This window comes from Euprymna scolopes, chromosome 29 (assembly GCF_053919585.1).
Source record: "Euprymna scolopes isolate OS-2025 chromosome 29, ASM5391958v1, whole genome shotgun sequence".
Lineage (NCBI taxonomy): Eukaryota > Metazoa > Mollusca > Cephalopoda > Sepiida > Sepiolidae > Euprymna > Euprymna scolopes.
This window is the reverse complement of record NC_136510.1, coordinates 73,546,426-73,562,606: the sequence shown is the minus strand read 5'-3', so window position 1 is coordinate 73,562,606 and position 16,181 is coordinate 73,546,426. Positions and strand designations below refer to the sequence as shown.

Genomic DNA, 16,181 nt, shown 5'->3' with positions numbered 1-16,181 from the left:
TTCAGCTTACGTTTACCAGTTTTAAAATAAACAAAAGAAGTTGGCTGTTTTTTAGAATAACAGAATATTTTATAACTGGTAAACATTAATCAGAAAGGACTTTTTCATGGCATATATGTGAAGCAAAATAATTCACACGGACTGGAATTTTTTAATACAAGATTTGTTCATTTTAAAAAATTTTTTAATTTTTATTTTTTTTTCCAACGAGAATTTGGGGTGCTATAAGATTCCTACCTTAACAACTAACCAATGGGGACTTGTTCTAAAAAATTGTCCAGTTCATTTGAAGAAATCACCAAAGAAGCAAGTCACAGAACATTAACCATATCAATGATAATACCTATAATTTTAGCTTTAAGGTTATTTCTTTCAAAAGTTGTCAAATCTAATTCTGATATTTCTGACTTTAGTGGAATCCTTACCACTGTTGAACAATTCAATGAATCAATGGAAACGAGATTTTCATCCTATTTAAATGATAAAATTTTATGTCTACTTTCCTAGATCCAAGATTCAAATTTAAATTTCAAAAGAATGACATGGAAAACACTGGATTCTAGATCTCCTACTTTCTACTGATGATAATGAAGCAAAATCAGCAGGATACACTTCAAGCTTTGTTGAGGGTCAAGAAGATCAAAGTGAAATCAAAACTATCTCTTGCATACCTTTTTGATGAATTAGCTACAAATAAGCCTACAGTAACAAATCAAAACTTAGAGCAGGTTGAAGTTGCGTTAAAACTGTAGACTGCAACTACAACAAAATTACAAGAATCACAATCTAAACTCAAAAGGAATTATTCCCCTATGCTTAAGTGCACAAAAAAACTTGATCATTATGTAGCTTTATCACTACTTGCAAGAAATGATCATTTCAATGGTGGAAGAAGACACAGGAGATTTTACAACTGCCAAGTAAACTGGCTTCAAAATATTTAAGCACACCATGTTCATCTATGGAGGGTGAGAGGCTCTTCAGTACAGGTGGTAATGTTTCTACATTACAACTTAAAAGTATTTAACTTTAAATACTGAGGAGACTATGAGAGCAGAGAAGACCGGCAGAAAGAACAGAAGAGGAAGTAGAGTAGCAACATGTGGAGAACATCAGCTTATAGTTATTAACTTAAAGAATTACAATTTGTACTTTGTAGTTGGTTTGTAATTTCGTTTTTTCTTATCTAATTGTTTAATTAGTTTCATTTAAGAATTGGAAATTGTACTTTGTGTTTTGTAATTTTATTTAATAAAAGCAAAAAGACAATAGTGGCCAGACGATAAATTAAATGTTAAGTTGGCAGTTACTATGTTAATGTGTTAATGCTATCTGATAAGTCTCTTGGTAGTGATGAAATGATTTAAATTTAATAGGAAAGAGAAAAGTAATTAATTGGCCGATTAACCGGTAATTTTACCGATTAGGCCGATTACAGATTATCTGCCAATTAATTGGTACACTCCTAGTTGGAAGTATGACTCTCTTCATAGATGCATGTGTGGCTGTGTATATATGGTCGTTGCATTATTTTCTCATCTTTGATTTCAAGATGAGAGATTAAATATTTTTCTCCTAAACTAGTACTAGCATTTTACTTACGTGGGAGAGCAAATATAAGTTGAATTATATTTTTTTCTGTACAGGCATACATTGCAGATCAACTCTTTCATCCCAAACTACGCATTAAACATACTTATTTGCCATTTTCTTTTCAGAAGAAACAAAAAACAAATACAAGAATGCCATTAAGTAAACAAAAAAAAAAAAAAACTCCTTGTTGGCCAGCAGTTCCATTTTCTGTGTTTTTCACCTCTAACCCTTAACTCAGAGCCTGCTCAGATCCTCAAAATAACTCCTGACAGATTGTGCCCGTGACTACCTTCTATTTTATTAAGCATGGTGAATCTTTTGCAGAAGAGTCACAATTCCATTCATTGTTTCTGAAAAAGCAATTTTTATTATCAACCAGTGACTTACAAAATACAAATGGCTTCACTTTTCATAGAATTTAATGTACTTTACATAACTAAAAAAGTACATCTTTTTGCAAATCAACCAAAGTGCATGAATTTTCAATATTTTACACTCTCTTGTCATATTTTATGCAAAAAACATCAGTCCTGCCTAAATATTTCTATTCTGCAAAAGGACAGAACAAAGTAAGGTGAAGGTCAAAAGGACAGAGCAGTTCTATCTAATTTATATTTTTAAAAGAGTATACACATTCAATTTATTAATTTAAAAGAAACCTGTTATGATTCTTAAAAACATACTTTTTAAATTGAATTAAATCCAAATAGTGTTTTTAAAAAAACTTTTGATGTATGAATTGAATTTTAAAATGTTTTGTTTTAAATGATTCAAGATGATTAAAATTGTTTCTAGGAAAAATGGTAATTATTTTTCTTTTCTAGAGCCTACAGTTCAATGCTAAAATTGATTAAGAAACTTTAATTTGAAGCTGTTATGGATTACTTTATCTCAAAGTTAGCTCATTGAACAGATCCTTAGCAGTGCTAAGCAGTTTGATTCAATTGCTAAATATAGAATTAGTCATTTTTAACATCCTAAAGTTCAAAGTTTTGACTAGAGGTGAAATTTTTTGTTAAAAAAGAAATATTTCCCCTGTTTATCTGCTTTCCCCCCTTTTTTTTAATAAAATTGTCAAAATACATATTTAATTTGAGTTTTTGCTTAAAACATTTTATTCCTTATTCTGCAGTGAATAATGATGACCTTTTATTGATTGCATAACAAAATAAATAGGATCTTGGGTTTTTCAGTAGAATTTCACAAAAACAAAATAAATAATAGAAAATTTTGAAATTTGTTCTTTTTGGTATCATTTATTTTGAATTATCCCATACTTAATCTATTGACTAAATTTTTCAAAACAGATTCTTATATCAAAACCCATTTGATAACAAAAAATATTAGTTAAGTATCAGAAAAAAGATGGAGTTACTATAAATGTTGAATTTTACGCTATCCAAATTTGTAAAGTTAAATATGTGTACATGTTTATATATTTGTATGAACAGAATTCATTCCTAAATTAATTAACCGATCATTATGAATCTGTGAATACAAATGCTAGGTGTAAAGGGTGTGTAAATAATTAGTTTTATTCAAATGGGACTAAGAGAAGTGGAAACTCTTCGTTAAAATTCAGATACCTCCATCTTTTGTGAAATTTTAACAATAGATATTCAATATCAATTAATAAATATTCTCTTAAATTTCAATTTCTTTGGAGTATTTTAAAGGGCTTTTGAGAAATATAATATGGGCAAAACCTGCCATTTGAAAATTCAAATATATCGGATTTGCAGTGAATTTGATCACATTATCAGAATTTCAATTTCTTAAAATTCCTTAAGTTAAATTCTCAAAGTTTAACAAATTTCTATGTAATAGATTTTGATGAATATTAAACTAAGGAGTCTAGAGACAAGGTTTAGTATCATATTTTGATTTTAGTCTCTGTAAGAGGGCATGAAAGTGATAGAAAATTGTTCTTTTTGCAAAATTAATTTTACCTGTTCTGGGATTGGGTAAGCTTCTAATATTTTTTTATTTTAAATATTTGATTTTTTTTTTCAATTTATTAGATTGTTTAGATTAAAATTTTTTAAAAATTTAGAAAAAAAAATACTCATGAATCTTTATACCTTTTTTCTTTTTCAGTCCGTATTTCAGCCTTGGACAATCTACATGTAAGCCGAGTGGCTGTTGGTATGTCCCACAGTTTAGTCTTGCACCGTGGGGGTGAGGTATACAGCTGGGGGGAAAACAGCCGTGGGCAGCTAGGGAGGGCTGCAGTTGATGACGATGAATGGTGGCGAATTCCCAAGTGAGTGACTCTTACACCCCCTATATCTGATTGATACATTTCTTGTTTGCTGTTTGTAATTGTTTTTATCTAAGCCATTTTATCTGAAATTCTAGCATCATTTTATTAAGCCCTCACCTCAGACACACACAAAATATGCATTTCTTTTTTTTTTTTTTTTTTGGCCTCTTTCTTGATAGAAAATGGATATCATTTGTAAGAGTCGCCACATGATTAGGAGTTCGGAGTGTAGCAGATGTTGCATTATCCAAAATGCATTTATCACTTGACATTCATGAATTCCATTGGCAAAGAAAATTCCAGGACAACCAGAAGCAATGCAGTTTTCCTTCATATTAGTTGCTGATCAATGCTTTAGTTCATTTTACCCCAAAATTTCACTCGTAGGTTGCAAAATGAGGGTAGAGAAATTTACTTTACAGCAACTTCCACACACAATTACAGTATTTGGTATTCTCAAACTGTTACCCACCTGAGTACTAACTAGGCCCAAATCTTAACTTTGTTCCGGCAAGTAGCAGTATTTAAACATGGTGTCACTTTAATTAGCAATACACATGAAAAAATTTAAATGGCTTAAAATATTTCAATATTGGTATATATAGAAAGAGCTTGATAAGCTAAGAAAGAATCTTTTTAAATTTTTTAAAAATCCAATTAAAATCAAGGAAGTTATGATAGTTTTATGCCTTGCATGTTTGGATATTTTCCCCCTCTTTAAGACCATATGCGTTTTGTCACATTTTTTACACTACTTTTTCAGTAAAAATGTCACATTTGTTAAAACACAAGACTAAGCAATGAAATTTACCATATAAGTGTATTTTTGTGCAAGGAATCTGAATATACTACTGAAAATCTCCAGAAATGAATGGTTTTCAAATAATCTGCAGTAAATGCACATAAATATGCTGCGATTGCTTAAAAATGCCATGTATTCATTAAAATAAAAGAACTTAGAAAATTCAAAGTTAAATTGTAATGCATTTTATGTACCAAAAACTGAAATCGAAATCTAGGATTGGTTAAAAATGAATATCTTGCAATATTTCTTTGGTATTATTGTAGATTAATACCTTCTGTTATGGGGAGGCCATCTGACCACCTCTCCAAAATATGTGATTCTACCTTTATAGACAATTGCATGTGAACAACTTGAAAAACTTTAATAAAAGATAAACAAAAGTTATTTTAGAATTTACTGTAAAATGATTTCCCATTTTGAACCATTTGAGTGTTTTAGAGCAGTTACCACCCCCCTTTTCCTATGATAGATAAATCCTGGGTGTTTTTTTTGTTTTGTTTTTTTTTCTAAAAGGCGATTATACGTGATTGTAAGAGGGTCTTTGTGCAATTATGAAAAGGTAGAGAGGTTGCCACTCTGACTTTGGGTTAATGATAGGGCTAAGGAAAATTATATGTGAACATCTTGAAGATTCGATAGAAATAAAGCAAAAATAATTTTAGAATTTAGGGTGAGAGTTGGTTTCACATAAATGTAAAATAATTCACCATTTCAAAACAATCCTAGTGTTTTAGGACAGTTGACCAATTTATTTTTTTATGGGAGATTAATCATGTGCACGTTTCTTTAAATGTTTTTTATGTTTTTTTTTTTTTACGCTTATATAAGCTCACAGAGGAAGTTTGTCTGCCACTTGTACTTAGCATTATTGTTAAGGCTAAAGGTTTTAGGAGGAGGCTCGCCACTCATACCTAGGATTAGACCTAGAATTAAGTGAGTTTTTTTTTTTTTACGAGGGTGTTTGATACCCGTTATGAAACTTTACAAGAATTATGACAAACAGACAAAAATAAATGTTATTTAAAAAAGTGACGTCCCTCTAACAGAAAACATGATGCTTGGAAAAATATCAAGTATTTTTGTCCCACCTATTTAAATATAAAAAAAGAAACAAGTTTTTGCTAAAGCTGACAAATTGTTAAAAAATTTGAATTAATGTTATTTTGATTTTTAATTACATTTCATCTCTTCTACCGTTTTTATTTTTTAACTGATCACCTCCTACAAGTATATACTTAATATATAGTAATATTGATTATTTATTTTATTTTATTTTTAATAATCGGGTAGATTAGTTTCCATTTGATAATAATTCACTGAAAACAATTTTTAAAGGACGAAAATTAGAAGTGTGACCGTTCGTACACATGAACCAAAACAATCGTATTTCACATCTTCGCTTGTTTTAAAATTTAATACTACCCAATTTTAAAAAATATTTGGATGGTTGATAACAAAATAGCTCGGACTAAACATGTAAGAAATTTTTTTTATAACCAGATTTTCAATTAAAAAAAATCGATCTGGAATAAAAAATAAACAAAAACAAAACGTCTGTTTACGCCATGCTTATCGCTGCTGCTGCTATTTACTAATACTACAGAAGTTTTGATTCAAATTCATAACGATTTTTTCGGATATTATGTTTTTAAATTGCTACGTACCACTAGAGAAAACACTGTCCAATCATCTTTTTAACGAATAAACATAGTAAAAAGATTGTTTTATTTAATAGTAAGTGTCTGAAGAAAATTTTTTTCAAAATTTTCCATACACGTCATTTTGAAATCTTGTTTTTAACACAACAAAAAGCGAGTGGTCAAATGAATTTCGGACACTCAAAATTATTAAAAATGATATTAAAAAATTCTTAACAGAAACACGGTACGAGTGTTTATGAATCGGGGGGGGGGGGTCGTTACAAAAACTTACCGAAAATGCTGTTTTATGATGTTCACATTTTTATCATTTTATTTGCTTAAAACTCTAAAAATATATAATGTATGTTATTATTTACTAATTCATTTGAAAGTATATTCATTTCTGAACAAAACAGTGGCATTTTGAAGACTTAAAGTGCTTTGGTTTTTAAAATATGACTATTTTAGCAGAAACCCCTATGAAATCTGTGATTATCCAAAGCGTTTTATTGGCCATGTGTATTGCTACTTTAATTACATATATATATATATATATATATGGTTTGATTTTTCTGATTCCCATTAATTGTCCCAACACATATATATAAAACAAACAAATGACAGCAGTCTATATTTCAAATTTTATGATATTGACCATCTTACAATTTATTCCTTTAATCATGACATTCACAATTTTTGACAGCAACTGTTTTATAGCGCAAAATCATTCATTTAATTATTTTATCTTTTATTACGCCATTTCGAATTTTAAATTCAAAATGGCGTAATAAAATAAAAAATAAAAGTTAATTGCAACTTCTCTCCCAATTTTCAGATTTTGTAATCATGCCCAAATACATTTTTTCTTTCAATGGATTAATAGTTGCTATTTCTGAGGAGTTAAAAAAGGCAGAATAGATTCATTGATTGATATAATAATTAAATGAATGATTTTGTACTGCGGAACAGTTGCTGTCGGGAGTTGTGAGCGCCAGCATGATTGTGGGATGGTTAGCATCATGAAATTTGGAATATGTACATTTTTCATTTGTTTGTTATATTAGTGTTGGGACGATTAATGGGAATCAGAAAATCAAACCATTTCGACATGTCGGAATTGGAAAAATTTGTGCCTATTTTCCGATACAAAAACTATTCTTTTGTCTTTGTCATTTGATTTTGTTTAAATCAAAATCTTCCATTGCTGGTAATGATAAAATAATAAATATTTATTGATTTTAAACTACCAGTAAAACTAAAATCAATAAATCATCCCCCACAAGTGTATTTTCACCTTTAGGAAAATATCTACACATTTAACATGTGTTTTTAAGGTAATCGGGGGGGGGGGGGGGTAACAACCCTATAGTTAAATATTTAGAGATTTATGAAGAATCAGAATCGAAATCTGTAATTCAGAACAGAATCGGTAATTGTATTGGAATCAGGGGAAAAATATTGTAATCGTCCCATCACTAATATATATCTATACTAATGTTAGAGACGTATGTTCGTCTGTTTTTGTATTTTTGTGTTCGTTAACTATTAAGCTACTAAATGTAGAAACATTCTGTGTTTGAGTAAATTACATAATTTTTAAGACCTTCTAAAACAATATCTGAACACTTGTGTTAGAAGAAATGGTTTTGAGGTATTCAAGCCATAAAGATAATCATCTAATTATTGTAAGAATCATCCATACTTGAGGAAATATATATCTGAAGCAGATATGAGTAAAAAGATTGCTTAAGAGTTATTTTCCCTTTTAATTGCCTATTTTATCAAATTGAAAATAGAAGCTCTCTCCAGTGATAATTTAATTCCGAAATGATATAATAGCTAATTAATAAAATGTTCTTTTTCAAAACTAATATGCAAACATTAGGGAATGTCATCGGAAATGCATTGAGCCTGCTCTTGATAGACCAAGAGAAGGCTCAATGCATTTTGACCAATACAGGCAATTGAGACATTCATAAAGCCAAGTCGATGAAGTTTTTTGGTGTGATACTTCATTAACAGACCAAAGCAGTTTAGGAAGTCCTACATGGCAAATCTTATCACTTCATTCATCTCCAGAGATATGGATTGAAATTCAAAGCTGTTGAAGACTAGCATATTGTGATTGCTTGCAGTACTCTCCTTTCTAGTAATTAAGTCCTTACAGCTGGAGTAGATGTGTTAATACCAAATTGAAGATACCCTTTTCTCTTCCCTGCAACCTCTGAATTTTCATGACTAACAATTACTATATTGTCTTTTGACTACTGTACACTCTTTAACCTTATCCTTGAGTGGCCTCTGGGCCTTGATAAGTGGTGATGGTTATGTAAAAAAAAAAAGTCCTTGACAATCAGTTTAATAGTCATGTTATAGTTTCTTCTGACTTTGCTCTGTTGGACTGCGGTATGATTCTGTTTAGTTTTAGGAGATTCACCCTCCCAGGCTTTATATTTTATTTATAAGTTTGATGAGTGTTTTTTAGTTTTTTTTTTTTAGTCTCTCATGTAACTCCCCTCCCCTGTTTTTCTTTTTTTTTTTTTTTTTTTTTTTTAAAGGTTTTCATTACACAAATATATACACAAGACATGAAAGAATTAGACACCTTGCAAAACTACTAATTCATACATGTTTACAGTTTCTGCTTCCATTGCAGCAAAAGCAGCAGTAAAAGTTTGAAATATTAATATTTTATGCTTTTCAGATATAAGCATATCATATAGCACCATTTGAGTAAGACACCAACCAAGGAAGCATTAGAATTTTTTTCTAAAGAGTCATATAGGTTAGCATGGGAAGAATCTTATTAGGCATGTATATGCAGTCTGTTAATGCATGGAGGTGAAATCTGGCCAGGGATGATTGAGGATATGCGTTGTATGTAGAGAAATGATAATATGATGGATGATTAATGTGAATCTTAAATATAGGCTTAGTTCGAATATCCTCAGAGAAAGATTAAATCTGGCTTTATAAGGATTGTGTGCAGAAAAGTAAACTTGGATGGCATGGCCATGTTGAAAGAATGACTGAGAGTTCCTTGGTTAGTAGATGCAGAACAGTTGAGGTATCAGGTTGAGTTCACAGGGGAAGGCTAAGGAATACATGAAAGGAAGTGATAAAAAAAAGAAAAGAGATAATAGACCTGGCAAGAGATAGCTTAGTGTGGAAGTCGGGTTCTAAAAATCATCCAGCATACAAAGCGGATATTAAACCAAATATGATGATAAGAGGGTAGTCTTAATCAGCGTCAAATTGCTGCAAACCTTGAGATTCTACTTTTCACTGTTAACTGAGTAGTTCAATTCAGCAAGCGACAATAATCCAAATTATATTGTCTCTGTCCATCAAGATTCTCTGACCATAGTGTTCATTATTAATGACTAGCAGGGAGATCTGATATTGTCTTGATTAAGGATCAACAGATGTTCCACCTTCTCATACTTTTATTGTCATTGAAATCTGTGAAATCACATTTTTTTCATCAAATCGATTGATTGCCTGCTCTAGTTTGGGATTCACCACGGTGTATTGAAAGGAAGCTTCAAATGCATCTCCTCGGTGCCTTAGTCCACAATATATTGCAGTCTATATTGCACTGTAGAGAATCTACTGTTTAATTTTATAAAATTATCTGTAAATAATGGCTTCACTTAGTTTAAAATGCAAAATTCAAGTATCATGGTTAAGTTGTGCTCTCAGCAGAAACATTCATTTTGAACATGCCCCTGTCTTATCAAAGAACCAACTGTTGACTTAAGAAATTATTTTAATATAATCACTTGAATTAAAGTTAAATGTACAAAAGTAAAGTATCATGGTTTAATTGTGCTTTAAAAAGAAACATTCATTTCAAACGTGCCCCTGTCTTATTAAAAGAATCTTCAGTTGATTTTATAGGCTGCGTCTGTCTGCTTGTGCGGTGATAAAACTTCTCAAATGCACTTGTGATGTTAGAGTGTATAAAAATCTTAACTATTGGACTTCCTCCTTTTAATCAGATTTTTTCAATTATTGATTTTCGACACTTAACGGACATATTTCGATACAAAATCTATGTAAGAAAACTTTCAACACATCAAGTACCTTTTTGAGAAATTTAACAAAATATCTGCCCGATCATTTCAGAGTCTATAGGGAACACACACACACACACACACACACACAGAGTTCCTTTTATATAATAATAGAGATAATAAGGGTGTCTATTTACTGCTGTTATGTGTGCGTGTAGAGTATTTTGTATTTTTTATTTTTAAAAATATCTTTATATTATGGATTGTTTTTGTTAAATATATTTTTATTTCTATTTTAGATTGGTGAAAGAATTAGCCTTACACACTGTGATACAAATAAGTAGTGGTTTCTACCATTGCATAGCTTTGACGAATGGTAAATGCTTTTCATCTTTCTCGTTCTTGCTTTTTTAAAGAGGTATACCTAACAAAAATGAAATTTTCGTTATATTCACAAAACTTATGTGAATACATAGATCTTTGCAAAACCTAAACAATAATGTTAAATCTTTTTTGTAGCTTAATTAACCACCGTCGTAAGATAGTTTTAAAAGTTTGTTGGAAATTAGAACATTTGCCATCTTATGTGCTATTGTCTCAGAAGTCAAATTTTACTGTGTATAACTAAAAATGAAAAATCCTTAACGTTGATTATTAGATTGAACCAGGCTAAACATTGTGCAAATGACCCTAGTCTCAAAAAAAAAAAAAAAAAAATGATACAGAGATTTATTGTTCATATAAGATTCATTTCAACAGCTAACACATTGAATCTTAATGATTCATAGCACAGTAGTGATCAAAGTATATTTTATTAATAATAGATTAATTAAAAAAAAAAAAAGACTTGGATTATGTAAAAATAGACAGAAACACAATCTTATAATAGGGAGATCATTTTATTTGTTTGAATGAATTTTTGTGAAAAACAACTAAAAAAAAAACTACATTAAGCCCACCATGTTGATGAATAGACGTTTTTCTTTAAGATGGGACTGTTTTTATATGCAAAGAGATATAATATCAAACACATTAAGTTAAAAAAAAAACCCATCAACATTAAAATAAATTGCTTATCATTAAAAACAGTAATCTAACTTGAAGTAGCCTGAAAAAAATCCATTAATGAAACAAAAATAATTGTACATATGTAAAGAGAAAAGATAAAATTTTGTTTATATTTGAATTTTATCAAAATAATAACCTAAAATAATTGAGTAATGTTGAAATAGATGTTTTAACCTGTTAAAAATTGGCAAAAGTTATAGCACATTGACTTGAGTGTTTTATGCCAAATTTATGGTTGAATATGGTTAAATTTGTGCTTATTTTTCAATTAAATACTGATCCCTAATCATGCATCGAACGGATATTTAGTTCGCTCCGCTTTATCAAACCAGAAGTCTATGCAATATTTCAGACAGATCAGCGCAGTAGTTTTCAAGAAAAAGCGAAAGAAGCAAAGAAATATATATGTTTACTTATTTTACACTAAATTTGTGATACCTATTAAATTTAAGATTCGTGAACAGGAATGTTATTTGATTAATTAGAGGACGTTTACCTTTTTTTTGTGTAGTTAAATATTTCTTTGGTAGAGATAAATGAAATAAAAATAAAAATGGAGACGTGACAGGGAATTTGTAGTATTTGTATTATTCAGTATTTTTGAGATAAGGATTGATAATTTTGTATTATCCAGTCTACTATTTTCATTTTGATTATGATTGTCTCTCTGGTAAACTATACCAAAGATACACTCTTAAACCTTAGGTAATCTGATGTCAGGTTATGGTAAAAATCTCTTTAATATGGATTATTTTGGTGTCAGCAAGGATTAAATGACTGTTGTTTCGTTCAGCAAATCAAGGGAAATAACTCTATGGTTTCAAAGTTATCTCCCCTGAAAATTGAAAATTATAAGAATTGAAAAGTTGTAAAAATTGAAGCATGCAGGATAAAACATTGATGCTTTTTCAAAGAAAGATATTGCAAAAAGTCCTTCAAGTCAGCTGGCCAAGGATAGTCTCCAAAACCATGGAGTGCTGTTATGCTTAAAGAAAACTGCCATCACAAACACCTGCATATCAAATGCCTTAAGATTTCATAAAGCATACCAAAAGCACGGCCACTAAGATATAGAAGGCCTGTTAACTGAAAAATGCCTGCAGGCAATGTAGGTAAGATTTGTTGAATTATTACTGTCGATACTATATGATGGCATTTTTAAAAAGCTCATTAAAACATGTTAAAAAAAAAAAAAGAAAGAACCCAATTCGATTAATAATGAAACGGAACTTTATTCAATAAAAGATATAAATATTATTTATGTAAAATTACGTAATATTAAAGCAATATACAATCTGAAAATGGTAAAACTGAATTATGAATTTAAGGAACAAACATAAAACACAAACAATTCCTGGCCTTCGGGACAAGATCATAGTGTAGTATCTGTTTTGATGCTACAATTCACCTTTTCTGTCCTCTGCCAGTGGAGGAGAAATCCTTCATGACTGAGACAATTTTTATTTTTGTTCCTATCCAGAGTGCCCCATATTGGGGAGCTGGATTTTCCCCCACAAGATTATATGTTAAAATACTTAAATAAATTACTTTTAATACAGAAATTACATTTAAAGTTTTGGTTTTCTGTTTTTCTATCTTAATTTTTTCCCTATGTTTTTCATCAAAACGTGTAGCGTATTTTCATCAATTACATAGTTAGGAATCCTATACTCCTCTTTAGTCTTCATTTTCATATCAGTGCACAATACATGAATATGGAAATGAAGTTCACATAACTACTAAGAGACAATCATACTATAATGTGAACATGGGTTAAAAGCTAAGAAAATATAGTAAACATTTATTTTATTTTTCAAATTTTTTTTTTTATTTCTTTAATTCAATCTGATTCATACTTTTATTTCGTACTTGTTTTTATTTTATTTTCATTTCATTTTAATTTATTTTTATTATATTTCCCACACTAAATATTTTTATATTTTTATTTTTTGTTACATTTATTTTTCATATGTATTCAAATAATGCTTTTGGCCTTTTTTCTTTTCTTTTTTTTTTTGCCTCAAATAGTACCTTCAAAAAAGTTTTGGTGATTAAATAAACCAATGAAAACTTTTTGCGTATGCGCTTTTTAGGGATAAACCATTAAATTAAAACCCGTTTACACAGGGTCCACATTTCCCATGAAGTACCTTTTTTTTTATTATTGTTAATATAATAATAACAATAATAATAATAATAATAATAGTGATAATAATAATAATGATGATGATGATAATGGTGCTTGTACAGTGTACGCACCATGCTATATTGTAGATAGGATTTTAAGTTAACTTTTATGGTATCTTTTTTTTTTTTTTTTTTTTTTTTTTTTTCATCAAATTGTTAGGTGAAAGTGCAGAATAGTTAGAAAGCCTCTCCCTATTAAGAATGGCTTTCTAAATAACATTATTTCACCACGGTAAGTACACAGCACAATTACCAAACAATATTTATTTATAAGATAAACACAATATCTTAATTAAAATTTAATGTACTCTTTATTTTTTAGTTCATATCAAAACTTTAATTAAAACTGATTAGTTAATGAATTTTTAAGATGAATTTTTGTTCATATGAATAAAGTGTTCGAGAGAATAAAGAATTTAAAGAATAAAGTGAATGTGTTTGAGAGAATAGAAAATTTCCTATTGCATTTCCCATTTCAGTCATGTAAATTATTTACAGATAAAATGTTATAAAACAAACAAAAACTTTTAAGTTTAAAATATATTTCAAAGAAATAAATTACGCCCGGTGCTGAAAAATATTCTCATGCAAAAATTGTTTTGCAGTTTAAAAAAATAAATAAAATGAAATATTCGACTTCCTTTGATAGAAATAAAAGTTCAAAAACAAGTTCACTTACTGTTATATTTTGGTGGATTAAAATTATCCCAATGTGCAATTATTATTATAATGATTACAAATCTATAATTATCCAAATGGAGAATTGTTTTTTCTCTTTAGGAGACTAAAAAACATGCACAATCTAAGGCAACGAAAAATATTTTTTATGGTCATGTGGTTCAACCAGAAGCTTTCTATACCTACAAGTTGATCAGAAAATGACATCATGTTGTCATGTTCACTGGCCTACTCTCTCTATGGTGGTGGTGCCAAAAGACTCTCAGGATGACCAAAGGTGATATGACTCACTTAAGTAAAAGGCATCGTCACATGCCTTTTGGCTAGGAGTAAAGTGCAGTATCAGTTCTGATATTACCTTGCATCATTTCTGCTTTCAGCAAAAGAGATTCTTCTAGATAGGCCTTTTTTTTTTCTAATCCAATCAATCCTTTTGGAGGAGCTGTATTTTATTTTCTCCTGCATTAAAAACCGACCTTGTGTCTAACTCTACCCTTATGGAGATGCATATAAATAGGTACTATAACACTTTTACCATGGAAACCTGAAAAAACTTATTTTATTGTAGTGTGCTCCAAATTAGATGTTCTGATAGAAATCACCAGAGATCTACCATTAACCAGGTCAACAAGTATGCCATGAATAAGAATATAGGGGATCACGGATGAGAGTAGAGTATATATTTCCATAATTTATGTCATATTTTTCTCTTACTTTGGCTGAAATTTTGTATGAACTTTTGTGGTAAGGTACAGTAAACTAAGTGTTATGGTATCCGTTCAATGCATAGTAAGGATTAGTATTTAATGCAAAAATGAGCACAAATTTAATCCTATTAAACCATTTGGCATAAAGTATTCATTCTAAGTCACTGGGCTATAAGTAAAAAGTCAAATAACTGTTATGTTGTTGTTAACTAAATTCATTATTAAAATTGTGTTGTCTGCTTTATCTCTTTATTTTATCTCTTGCCAGATGGAGATGTATGGTGCTGGGGTGCCAACAACCATGGTCAGTTAGGTGTTGGAAGTAACACCGAGTTCTGTGATAGACCGCAGCTCTTACAGTGTCTGCGCGGAATCCCTGTGGCGCAAGTTGCTGCAGGGGCGTACCATAGTTTTGTTGTGTCTAAATCTGGAGCCCTCTTTGGTTGGGGTCGGAACAGGTAAAAAAAAAAAAACAGTTCAGCATGTTCTCAACTCCTGTGAAACCTTTAAGTAAAAAATAAAATGTCATCCATAGCATTTCTCTTTTCATATGTCATAATAGAATATTTCAGTGTTAGAGAAAAAAAAACAATTTTTAAAGATGTTCTCCATTCATGTGTTTATTGTAAGAATTTATCAATATTTTTTTTCTTTTTATAATTTAACAGTTGATCTGATTAATATTTCATTTTTTTTTCTTTCTTTTCAGTTTTGGACAATTGGGTTTGAATGATGAATTAGGTTTGTATATTTTGTCAACTATTTATTTCCAATTTGATATAAAAATTATTGTTCAGTATTTTATTTTTCATTTTTTTTTTTATTGTAAGATGAATTAAAGTTCAATCTATTATAGAGATTGTATTTGCTGTATGTTCAACTAAAACTTAGAATGTGCATAATCTTCTGTTCATTATGCTGGTTCAAAATCTTAGGTCAATTCCGACATCGCTTGTTGTCAATATGGCCTCAGTTAACTTCCTCAAAATAATATCACAACTCCAGTTTAAAACGAATAACAAAAGTTTTTCTTGGAGGTTACAACAATACTAGTTTTCTTTTACTGAATAACAGACTTGCAAATGAGAATTCTTAATCTGACTAAATCAAAACACAAGTCCAACTATACGCAATCGAAGGGTACACCTTTCTTCAAGAGACACACAAACCTCAACTGATAGTTTGGTTTTCTGAGTGTCTCACTAACTTGCAGATTCCTAGAGG

General features: G+C 29.8%; 1 protein-coding gene across 4 annotated transcripts in view; it reads left to right on the top strand.

The window, feature by feature from the left end:
* The window catches only part of LOC145252712 (putative E3 ubiquitin-protein ligase HERC4), a 160,713-nt gene that overhangs the window by 70,943 nt on the left and 73,589 nt on the right, over window positions 1-16,181 (top strand). For all 4 annotated transcript variants that reach the window (XM_080112544.1, XM_080112545.1, XM_080112547.1 and 1 more), the window contains exons 3-6: window positions 3,691-3,856; window positions 10,617-10,693; window positions 15,226-15,415; window positions 15,667-15,698. In XM_080112544.1, the coding sequence (XP_079968670.1) occupies window positions 3,691-3,856; window positions 10,617-10,693; window positions 15,226-15,415; window positions 15,667-15,698 (465 nt within the window). The remainder of the gene's footprint in view (window positions 1-3,690; window positions 3,857-10,616; window positions 10,694-15,225; window positions 15,416-15,666; window positions 15,699-16,181) is intronic.